The sequence below is a fragment of the Mastigoproctus giganteus genome, chromosome 8, assembly GCF_048544385.1.
Source record: "Mastigoproctus giganteus isolate SK-2022 chromosome 8, ASM4854438v1, whole genome shotgun sequence".
In the NCBI taxonomy this organism is placed as follows: Eukaryota; Metazoa; Arthropoda; class Arachnida; order Uropygi; family Thelyphonidae; genus Mastigoproctus; species Mastigoproctus giganteus.
This window is the reverse complement of record NC_143582.1, coordinates 54,559,907-54,572,706: the sequence shown is the minus strand read 5'-3', so window position 1 is coordinate 54,572,706 and position 12,800 is coordinate 54,559,907. Positions and strand designations below refer to the sequence as shown.

Genomic DNA, 12,800 nt, shown 5'->3' with positions numbered 1-12,800 from the left:
ATACTTGCCTTTGTCTCCACCTGGAAGACTGGAACCAACTGCCCTCTATCACTGCCCTCTTTATGCTGACCTACTTAAATCCCTACAAGACTGTATAAACACCTTCTCACCTGGCAATGAAAAACATCAAGCAGAATCTGCCTCACACCTTGGAATCCTACAACAATTGGCTTCTGATTTATGTGCTAGAAGAAAACTTCTGTTGGCCAATCCCCTTTCAGATTCACCTCCTACGGTGCCTCCAGCACCTTCAATAATGCCGCCAGCCTCAACAGAGAGTGGTAGTGGTGTCTTACAAAGATAAAATATTGTCACCTTGAATAGCTCTTAGAAGATCACATTGATCCAGCTGTTTTTTTTTTTTTTTTTTACTTTTATCCCCTCAGGCCTGGGCAACCCAAGGATTGCTGGCACCCACTGGTATTGCACTGCCTCCAGTGGGTGCGGGATTTGTTCAATCTTGGACAATTCAATTTTATTTTTTTAAAAATTTATTTATATATTTTTTTTTATAAATTTTTGTTATTATTATTATTATATTATTTAAAATTTATTTTTTATATATATTTAATTTATTTTTATTTTATTTATTTTTTTATTTTTTATTTATTTTTTTGGAATTTTTTTTCTTCTATTTTCTTTAGCCGCACTGGCTAAAGAAAACAGAAGTCTACGCAACTGTGGGTTTTTATTTTATTATATATTTACAATCATTGTTTATTTATTTTTTTTTTTTTTCTTACTTCTATTTAGAATTTTCTTTATTTTATTTATTTTTTTTATTTAATTTTACTTCACCTTCATTTTATTTATTTATTTTATTATTTTATTAATACTGTTTTATTTATTTTTTTCTACTCTTATCTATAAATTTTTATCTTAGTTTATTTTATTTTAATTTTTTTAACTAACTTATTTATTTTACTTTTTTTAAAATTAAATTATTAATTTTTAAATTATGATTTTATTTATTTATTTTTTCTCTATGCTGGTATCCTAAGTTTGGGTAGCTGTGGGTACGGGATTTGCTGGCACCCACTGGTATAGCACTACATCTGGTGGGTGCAGGAACTTCACCTTCTAGGGCAGAAAAGATTGTAATCTCCACTTGGCTAAGGACATATCTAGTTGCGGCCCACCTCCTCGTGGTGTAGACGAGCATCGAGCACATTTTCCAGGAGGCAAAGAGGCCAGAAACAACTAAACAACAAAACAACACATGATATAAGCAAACACAACCCTACACATTTCTGGCCATTCTACAGAGCTTTGTATCATCACAGAGTAACTTGGTGGTGATGAACTAATGTTCCTGAAGCCACTGTACAGAAAATACTATACATGTCTACATGGAGCAATCAAATTAAAAATAATAATCATGAAATATAATAGTCATTAATTAAAAAATTTAAATATAACTAGAAACAAATATATGCTAATGGTTGATAGCAACAATCATATAAGCTCCAGGTTCACACAGTAGTATGGCTGCCACCATGTGGGAATTCCTCTGAACATTGCATCTTCTTTGCTTTGTTTAAAGCAAAGAAGAAGCAATGGCTGCCTAACGTCCAAAATCGTACAATCACCAGTTAAGGCAAAAACACCCATAACATCAGTGTTCTTTAAAATTTCGACGTGAAAACAGTACGAGAGACTCACCAGCCACCATGGAATCCAAGGTGCCTATTTATATCCTCATTCGAGTAAAATAAACTACTTAAAAAAAGCAAATTTTTTGAAGGGCACAAAAAAAAAAAAAAAAGTATGCTGCTGTAGCACCACGAGATTATATTGCACAGTAATAATTATATATAATCATTATCTACAGTAATGATTATACGCTTACCTTTGCTCCAATTAAGAAACCTATGGATATGATAACACGCACTTTGATTTCCGGTTTATCCTTTGGCCATATATAAGTTAACATCTTCTTTATAATCATCCATCCACTAATATCACTCGTTGGCAAACCAACCTGGGCTGTCCAAACTGCACCTGCACCTGGATGGAAACATTGCCGCACGCCAAGTGGTCTCTTCAAAAATGGAAACTATTATGATATAAATAATGAAACGATTTATAACCGATTAAAACTATTAACTATTATAACTATTAACAAATTATTATACCAATTTAAAAAGAAAAAATAAACTAAAATACCAGTTTTGTGTAGAGTGACTAAAATACAAAAATTTTAATGAAATTTCAAAACAATTAGTTTCAAATAAAACCTTGTAAAAGTGTAAATGCCTTGTTGTTGGCTCTGGTCCAAGAGCTATCAGGAGAAAGATTTTTTATCTGATTATTATAATCCTACTATCACCAGATTACAAAACATTAAGACTGTATGCTTGTACATGTAAAATTATACTTGAATTGGGAAAGATTGGAGTATTCTATCATTGACAACTTTATGCTGAATTTTCCTGCACTACTGCAGTGAAAAGGCTAAAGATGTCAACTCATTGCTCAAAATGAAGGACTGTTATCCCAACTTAGCCAGGCAACAATTACGTTACATAGAAGCAAATTTGCTCACACAAACTGGGTTTTGTAGTTTTTTTTTTTTTTTTAATTTGAAACAAAGTTTCCAGATATTCTATTGTTGATTATTCAAGGTCAATAAATCCAAAATACTGGTCCTTCTTACGTTCCCATGAGTTTTATATAAGTTGTCATTGCAAATATTTGACCCTAGCATCCCTGTTTGGCCTAGAACCTGCCTTTTTCCCCAAGGATACATTCAGGGATACTGATAACCCTCTTTGCTAAACTGCTTGAATAGATTTTGTCCAGTATACTATGGAGTAAAATTAATACCTTGGATAATTAATGCCTTGTTCCAATCTTCTGGAATTTTTCCTTCAGAAAATGACCTGGATTGTGCGATGTAACTACTAAGACATTTTCCCTACAGCTTTCTGCATTTTAGGTCTATTTCCATACTTAAATTTCCATGGCCTTTTCTATCTCATTAAAGAGACAATATCCAAAATTTCTCTCAATTCAGTCTTTTTCTCTTCAGTAATGTCTTCTGCCCTTTTGTTTAATCACCAGATTCAAATATTTACTTCATATTTCTATAATGTATCGGTAACACTATACTCCAATACAATGTATTGGAGTATTGATAAGGGTATCTAATCCACATGTTGGACAATATTTGCAGCTCCCACGAATGCTGTTTTTAATTATATTTAGCCAGTTTATTGACTTAATTGTTAGATTAAATTATTTTCTATAAATAGATTACAGAGCTAGTCAAACTCCGTGGTTTATTCTGAATTTAGATAGCGCGATTTTGAAAGTAATTAAAACCTCGTGTTCTTAGATTTACCATTCGTAACTTGCTGCCATTGTTATACAATACGTGTGCTGCAAACTAGATAGCGTAAAGTTTAATGGAAAACTAGATAGCGAATATAGTAGTATCAAACAATTAGTAAAATTTACTAATCTTATTAAATTTCATTGTCAATCAAATTGTACTTTTTTAACTAAATACATATAACAACCTAGTTTTTGCAAACGTAACATTATAAATTAATACATATAACTTGACAGGAGATAAGAAAGCCATTTAACATAACTCAAAGATAATATTCGATACTGAACTACACATATATAGTGTTATAACTGCACTTGTATAGTTTAGGGTTATATTTTGTATTGTAATTTTATTTGAAATTGAATAGAAATCATGACTCAGACCAGAGCAGGAAAGCAAAAGCTCTAACTCATGGGAATGCTGTGGCTCAGGGGAGAACTGAGAGGGGTAGTTGTCTTATGAATCACAGCCTTTTGAAATGCACTGCTTGTTTGATGTTATGGGTGCCAACTCAGCGTTGTTATGGGCCTATATGAAAGCTTGAAGCAAAGGGTGAATGCCATCAAAGGATTTAAACTGAGGAGCCCATCGAGCTCTCAGCTGCCCACCTCAATGCCAGAGCTTGAAATTAAAAATCACGCAACACAGCGGCAACCCCCAAGGCAGAATGTGCTGGTCCCAAAGGAACTAGTTGTTGGCGGTGACTCTATTGTCAGGGAAATGGGAAACATACTGTGCTAAAAGGATAGGTGGAACAGGGCCAGGGTACATCTGCTAAGGGGAAATCTGCTCTACAACATCATCTGCTTTGATGATGTTGTAGAGCAGATATCATCTTTTAAAGGCACAAAGGGTGAATTGTACACATTGGCACTAATGATATTAAGAGTAGGAGACATGCAGAATTACTTAACAAGTAAGGTCACTGTTGATCTTAAATAGATACACTTAAATAGAAAGGGTGCAAGAATATTTGCTGATGCTATCAAGGCAGAGTTAGGTGGGTCGAAAACCTGCTAGCTTGGGCCCCCCCAAGCTAGCAGTTTTTCCAGTGGCTACTGTTAATCTATTGGTCCGTGTATCCCCCTATACACGGACTAATAGATTAACAGTAGCTGCTGGAAGAGGTGAAAGTGATTCTTGCACTGCTTCTATTGAAATGCAATTGAGCAGCACCCTGGAAGGCAAGGCAATGGCAATTTCCAGGACTGCTGGGAGTCATAGTGGAACAAGTAAATACATGGGCTGTATTAGGGTAACTAAGAGTAGAAACAGGTGCATGTATACCAATGCTAGGAGTATAGTTAATACATTTGATGAGCTTGTGGTGCTAGTCAAGACATCAAAGGCAGATATTGTTGGGATATCAGAGATGTGGTGTCACACAGACATAAGCGATGAAGAATTGGAATTTGGAGAGTACAATGTGTACAGAAAGGATAGACAGGACAGGAAGGGTTATGGTGTTAGTTAAGAAACAAAATCTAAGGAAGTGCATCCAATTGATGTTGGTAGACAATACAATGTTGAGTCTGTTTGGTGTGACATAAGCGCTGGGAAAGGAAAAATGAGAGTAGGTGTGTGTTATACGTCTAATGAATCTGATGAGTATAATGAGCAATTGTGCAGAGAAATAGAGTGGGCCAGTAAATCAGTGTCTTATAATGGGGGGATTTTAATTTCTGAGAGATTGACTGGAATTTGTGGGTTGGTCACTCACACACTAGCAAGACTTTTGTGGATTTATTGGATGATTGTTTTTTACAGCAGCATGTTCGGGAGGCAACTAGATGGAGTAATACTCTTAATCTGATTATCAGTAGTAATTCTTTATGCACTAAGAATCTGCAGATAAAGGAACCACTAAGTGGCAGTGATCACAGTGTGCTGAAGTGGGATTTACTCAAAAACCCTTCCCTTTACTCCTGATGGAGTAAAGGGAAGGGTTTTTGCTTTCGTACAGGTGACTACAGTGGTCTGAGACAGTATTTAAATTCTATACAGTGGGACTAACTGATGATGTTACCAACAGCAAATTCAAAATGAAAAGCATTCAAAGAAATAATCTTTGAAGATACTAAGCTTTTCATACCAACTAAGAAATATTGTTCAAGATTTAGGCCTAAATGGATTGTTATTTATTTATTTTATTTTTAGGAGCATTAGCAACTGAGGCCATATTGTTCAGGGGATATGCGGTGGTCATTCCCTGACCTTTCCGCATCCTCCGTATTTGGTGGTCACAGGCTTGAACCCAGGTCTAATCAAGAAGCGTGTGCTACGCACTGCTGCTCCTGCCCACCTGGCTATGGAGCCTAAATGGATGTCAGAAGAACTAATTAGACATGTGGCAGAGGAGAAAAATGCATGGGATACATATAAATTAATAGGTGACATAGAAGCCTATGATAGATATAAGCTGATCTGTAACCAATTCACAAAGGAGGTTAGGCAGGCAAAGGCATATTACGAGAAATCTTTGGCAAAGGATGCAAAATAAAAGAGCAAAGAATTCTTTACTTATGTAAACTCTAGAAGAAAGAGGATGAATAAGATTGGTCCACTTGATATCACTGATTCAACTGTTGATGATCCTGCTCAGGTAGCTAACAAACTAAATGAATATTTTGCATCAACATTAACACATTTGGAGTTATTCAGGGAGGGGAATGCCAGAGGTGTATTAAACTCTGGCAGCAAGCTAGATAATCTTGTAATAACTGGGAGTAAAGTGGAGGAGAAATTGTTGAAGATACACATAAGAAAGGCACCTGGACCTGGGGTGGATGGAAACTATCCAGTTATATTAAATGAGGCAGCAAAGGATGTAGGCAAACCCTTAGCCATAATTATTAGAGCTTCTTTGGACTGGAAATATGACCCCAAATCCAAAGAGGAGGATCAAAGGGAGACACAGGTAATTACAGACCTGACCTTCGTTTAACTTCTGTTCCAGGGAAATTAATGGAGGCACTGGTTAAAGAAGCATTGCAAGATCATCTAGACAAGACTTCAGCTATAGCTCGGACACAGCATGGGTTTGTTAAAGGGAAGTCTTGTCTGACCAATTTGATTGGATACTATGATGTAGTCACAAAAGAACTGGATGCAAAGAATATTTTTTATATTATATATTTGGATCTTAGAAAGGCTTTTGATACTGTTGCACATGAAAGACTGCTGCACAAATTGGAACAGTGTGATTGAGGCAGATCTGATTGAGGTGTATAAAGCCTTGAATGGTTTCAGCATGCTCAATGCTAATGGGATTCTTCCCCTTGCTGAGAATAATCGCCTGAGAGGGCATAAATTCAAATTGAGGAAAGACAGTTGTAGGATAGATGTGCAGAAATTTGCCTTTAGCCAGTGGGCGGTTGATTGCTGGAACAGGACAAACATTTGGAGCAAGTGAATGGGTGAAATGAGAAGGGAGGCATGTTTTTTTTGGGCTAATGCTATATAAGCTTGCTTTCTTGCATCATGTGACCTTGCTAATGCACTTCTCTTATTTTTAAATGTGCCCTTATCATTTTAAATACCATTATTACGGCCCTTCAGTTCTGAAATTTTTAACTAAATGGCTGTTGTTGTTATTCGGTTTTAGGAGCATCGGCATAACTAAATGGCAAGATATATGTCCCATCCTGACATTGTTTTTCATATCTTTCCTGAAACTTTCTTTAAATTTATATGCACTCTCTTTTCATATACTTTAGCCCTCTTGCACTTTATACTTCAATAAAAAAACAGTTTTTCTTATATATATAAAATTCCTTATATTTTTACTCTTTTTTTTTTTTTTCTAAATGTCTCTAATTTACTGGGTCCACCATGTGTTCTTAACTCTCTGCTTTTATAATCCTTCACATATATCCCTTTTGCAATATCTACTAAGTTTCTCATAATTTTTTTTCCCTTCTTCATCTAAAGTTTTGTTACATAAGGAATACCATTTAACTTTTGAGCAGTCTTCTATAATTAATGGTTATTGGCAAATCTGGAAAATGTGATTTTTTTTCATTGTAAACATTTTTTACGTATTATTTTTGGCATCAAGTACAATTTTCAACTTTCCCAATACAAGATGATAGCCATTTCCAATATTAACTCCTTTATACACCATTCACCTTCAATTGGTTGCTCTATCCTTATCTATATAAGTATACAGTCAATTATGCTTATCTTGTATGCTCTCTCCGCACATATCTGAGGCCATCTTCATGCTACCCAGGGTCCTGAGCTGTATATCATCATTCTTCTCCTTCTTGGTGATTCCCTTCTCTCTCTCTCTCTCTCTCTCTCTCTCTCTCTCTCTCTCTCTCTCAGAGTAACTCAAAAATTTTTTTGGCTGGTGCAGCATAAGCCTCAGGCTTCCTTGCACCATATGTCTAATAATAATTATAATAATTAGCAGTGCATGGATTGAGCAAAATTATAGTAGCTTGTAACCATTATTGTTGCATGCACCTTTTTCTCTCAAAATTTTTCTAAAATGTCTCTACAGATGTAATTTGCCATTTCTACCTCGCTCATGGCCAGACTACAAGTTGTGCTATCATTAGTTTTTTTTTTTTGGTATAAAATTATAAATTAACTACTCAGTACTCTACTATAAAATGTGCTAGATCAATATTGTTTATCTCTACACAGCACAACACAACACTTTTATATGGCATATCATGTTGTCAGTCATCTAACACATATGATAATGCGTCATAATGTGATAACATATGATAACGCCATATCATGCTTTTCAAATGAATTGTAGCTAGCCAATCTCAGGTGGAGGAAGTAGGGTTCCCCCATGAGTTATTCCAGGTTTTTCAGCCTGCACAACATTCAAATCAGCCCATGAACACATGCTTCTACATATAGAGAGCATCTACATGCTACACATATAGAGATATGGACATTAAGCTTTCCTGCTATTAAAATAATAAAAAACACCGGGTGTACCCTGTACGCCCGAAAGATGTTTTATTTTATGTGAAAACATCCTTGGCTTGGACAAGGTTAAGGGGTTTAGCATGAAAAGAATCCGAACATGTTTAATATTTTAAAGCATTTATTTTTTTCGACAGTTTCATGAATTTGAGGTTGCAATACATGTTCAATAGGTAATTTACTTACAATGGATTTGTGATAGCTAAAATATGATACATATACTTCAGTTGTAAAGTGTGTAAATGTCTTTAAAACACAGCGTCAGTTATAGTTCCATAATTAGTAGTCGATACAGATCTAGAAGTATTTAGTATTAGTCCAAATTTATTTTCTAAGAAATTGATCATAGGTTTGGATTGAGTATCTGCAATATTAACGTTGAAATCTCCACTATGTATCATTGCCATTCGGTTGCATTTCTTGTGAGAAAATTGTTGTAGCAATGCAGCTCCTTCAATTGTGTAAGGAAGTAAAATGAAACAGATGAATTCAATGTGTTCAATCTTTTGGTTAGATGAAATGTAAATGAGTACCAACAATATTGTTTGACCATCAGGAAGAGGCATTCAGCTGCACAAATGTCTCCAATAGATCTAACACTCATGAGTTTGCTAACTGTTTGGCAATAAATCACTTCCATATGAGAAGTAACAACATGAGTATGATTTTCTCTCTTATGATAAACTGCTCCACCACCAGCTTGTTGATCTTCTCGTTTGAACTGAGCGACACAATCAAAGTTATGCTTACTTCTTTGTTATTAGCCACGTTTCAGAAACACAAGTAAACTGGATTGTTGTGTGACTGCATCAATGAGATCGTCACTGTGAGCATGTAAACTTTGACAATTTAATGTTAGAATGGAAAGATCTTGTCATTTACTGATGAACTCATATAAAGTATCTTGCATGGTAAATAGAGGATTACTCGACAACCTGGTCATTTCGACTTGAGGTGCAAGAGTGGATGTAACGTTTCTCAGTCCGTGATAAAATTTCTTTTTCTCCATTTGCAGCATTCATTGATATCAGTAACTCGAGATAATGCAACATAAACTACAGAATAAAAAGCACCTCCCTTAGATTTATGGATGGCAATAACACAAGCTGGTATAAGTGGAAAATTATTTTGTTTAGCTGAGATCGTTCTGTTGTTATTCAACGAGAATAACAAATAACAAATTGTTGTTGCAGTACACTCTGTCTAGCCGGTTCAGGAATCAAATGAAAATCCTCAGGTAATTTATTTGAACTCAAATCTTCTGGATTGAAATCTTAAAGTTCTTGAATATAATTTTGTGATGCCGACGGTCCAGCTTCTTGATGAGAAGTCGATGTAGAAGGTTGATATTGATCAAAATCTTGAGAAGCAGATTTTATTAAACACTGCATTTTTTTTTTCATTCTCTATGTTTTTGAACTCATTCTTTTTTCAACATGGGAAGCTTCTTCGGTGGATTTGAAGCTTTTATTTTTGCATACTTCTCTCAATTTCCCTCAGCTGGAGTTTTAACCACCTTCAAAATACTTTTATAGGTATTTTTACAATTCAATAGTTAGCAAAATTCATTTGTAGACTAACATGATGTCATAACCAAAAACTACTGCAAGTTATTGTTTATTGAAATGATTGTTTTATTGTTGCATTCTTCAATCAAAGCCATTTAAATTTTAAGCAATGAAATAATCTTGTGTGAAAGAATATTCTTGGAAGAATACTCTTTAATAAAATCTTCAGATTTTATTAAAGTCTGCCCTTTTTTTGTTCTCCATGTTTTCGAACTGGTTCCTTTTCGACACAGGCTGCTTCGGTGGCTTCGAAGCTTTTATTCTTCCATAATATTACTACCCACTCCTTACTCTACCAAATCAATGTTAGTGACTGAGTTAGTGGCCTTTAGGAAATGACGTCATTTCCATATCTTAGTATGAACTTACTCTAATGAATCAACTACTTACCCTACCTAATTAACGTTAGTGACTGAGTTAGCACCATTTAAGAAGTGATGTCATATGATATGTGTCATTTAAAATCTAACAGCCAATTAATAGGAAGTGACGTAATTTGCATAATTTAAAATCTAAATGGTCAGCTTTCTTCGTTACCAATCAACTGCGTCATTTCCATTACAAAAAAATTTTGTTACCAATCGATTTTACTCTAGTGCCGCCACAGATGCATCAAAATGTAGGTACATAGTATCATCAAAACATACTGCTTGGATCGGTTGCAAGAACATCATCACCTGAGTATTTCACAGTGAATGTTTTGCTGGAACTGTTTTCACAGAGATGAGACAATTACAGAATTATGCAATTATACTGTAATTATATACAGGATGATTAATAACATATAGTCCATGCATTACATTTTAGATCAATTCAGGACCTGAAAACAATTAAAAAAGTTTTTGTAAACATATGCCTGAAATCACTTTATTTCTGAGTTACAACCCTTTTAGTGTTTAAGTTATCTGGCAAAAAAATACTTTTTCGTTTCTGGGTAGGCAAACCATGTTACAGCAGCATAGGTATAAAATCTGATTCCTATTCCAGTATGCATAGCCCAATTTTATTTTGATACTGTGAAATTATAGTAACCTTATAATACCGTGATAGATCTGACTAAAAAATGAATAGCAAATGCTTAGAAAACGGTACTCACCTTGTATAAATCTGCAATAAATTTTTTTGGTAGATGGTGGTTAAATTTAGGTTGGAAGAAGCATTAAAAAGAACTTTTCCTACTTCCTTGCACTCATTTTAAAATCTGTTAAAAATATTTTCACCCCATTCCTTGCCTTAGTTCTTTTTAATGCTTCTTCCAACCTAAATTTAACCACCATCTACCAAAAAAATTTATTGCAGATTTATACAAGGTGAGTACCGTTTTCTAAGCATTTGCTATTCATTTTTTTGATACTGTTTGTAATTGTAACTTCTTACCATAAAATCAATTCTAAGTGCAGTTCATGGGGAGGATCCGTAAAAGTGTGCTATTAAATGATAGCATGCATTTGAAGTGAGAATAGAAGCTAATCCAAACCAATAAATGAGATGCGCATCTCATATACAGACTTGCTGAGTAATACAAACACAGCAAGACATCTGTGCATGGAAAGGCTTCTGAATTGTCTACTAGAAAAGACCTTTCAAATAACAGACATCTTGAAGATATAGGATCATTCAACAAGCAAGTAGGCTGTAGGCCAATCGGCACCAAATCTGTTAGGCTGAAGGAGTGGACCTTGAATCACATGGAAGAAGTCGTGGTGACATCAATCAAAGGATAGTAACAGCAGCAGAGGTTGCAGGACATGAAACTGTGTGGAGAATTTTACAAAAGCAACAGATTTATCTGTATCATATTCAGAGATTTTAAGGCCTTAATGAAACTGATTTCATTGTACTTGGTTCCTATAACAGTGTGCTCTCAATATCCTTTGTGTTATTCTGAAGTGAAGCTGCCTTCAAAAGAAAAGGTGAATCACGATTGGACAAAAGAGAATACACATGATATCATCCAGTCAAGGCACCAACAACACTTTATAATTAACGAATGGGAAGGAATTATTGTTGACTGTTCAATCCCTCTGTTTTGAGCAGAAGATTAACTGCAGAATCCTATTCCTATTCTTTGAAGTTCATTTTGCTATACAATGTTACGTGTTGTTTATGCTTGATGGTGTTCCACTTCCTTTCAGTTGAGTAGCCAGAGACTATTTAGATGAGTATTTCCCCAATAAATAGATAAGCTATGAAGGCTCTTTTGGATGGGTTGCTTAATCCCTAGAACTGAATTCACTCAATTTTTACCTGCAAAGACATCTAAAACCCATTGTTAATGTGACACCCATTGATGACATTGAAATGCTTTGCCAACATGTAGAACAAGAACGGCAATAAATTCAGACAATACTGGATTTTCTGAATGCATCAGTCAGTCCATAATGAGGCATGTTCAATTATATATTCAAGTGCAAGGCAGTCATTTTGAGTACTTCCTTCAAAGATAGGGTGAATAACACAAAATAAGCTATAACTTGGAAACAGAGATTTTGGGCATGTGTTTACACTAAATTTTTTTCATTGTTTTCATGTCTGAATTAATCCTGAAAGTGTGGTCCACATCTTATGAAACACCCTGTATATAGTTTCACTTTAAATTACAAACATTACCTATAATAACAATTCAAACAAAACCTATAATAACTAGAATGAGTACAAAGAAGGGCAGCAAGATTGGTGATGGGAACAAAAGGATGCTCTTACCAAGAAAGGCTTAAGTTCTGCAAACTGCAGCGCCTGGAGAGTAGGCACCTGCGAGGTGATCTGATTGATGTGTATAAGGCCTTGAATGAGATGAGCAAGCTGAATGCTGATGGGATTCTTCCTCTTGCTCAGATTAAGAACTTGAGGGGACATAGATTCAAATTGAGGAAAGACAGTTGTAGAACAGATGTGTAGAAATTTGCCTTTAGCCAGCGGGTAGTTGATTGGTGGAACAGACTTCCATCTTTTGT

At 35.0% G+C, this 12,800-nt stretch overlaps 1 protein-coding gene across 1 annotated transcript in view; it reads right to left on the bottom strand.

The window, feature by feature from the left end:
- Positions 1-12,800, bottom strand: part of ABCB7 (ATP binding cassette subfamily B member 7) — a 226,022-nt gene that overhangs the window by 160,459 nt on the left and 52,763 nt on the right. The window contains exon 3 of the mRNA XM_090379365.1: positions 1,850-2,056. Within this exon, the coding sequence (XP_090235491.1) occupies positions 1,850-2,056 (207 nt within the window). The remainder of the gene's footprint in view (positions 1-1,849; positions 2,057-12,800) is intronic.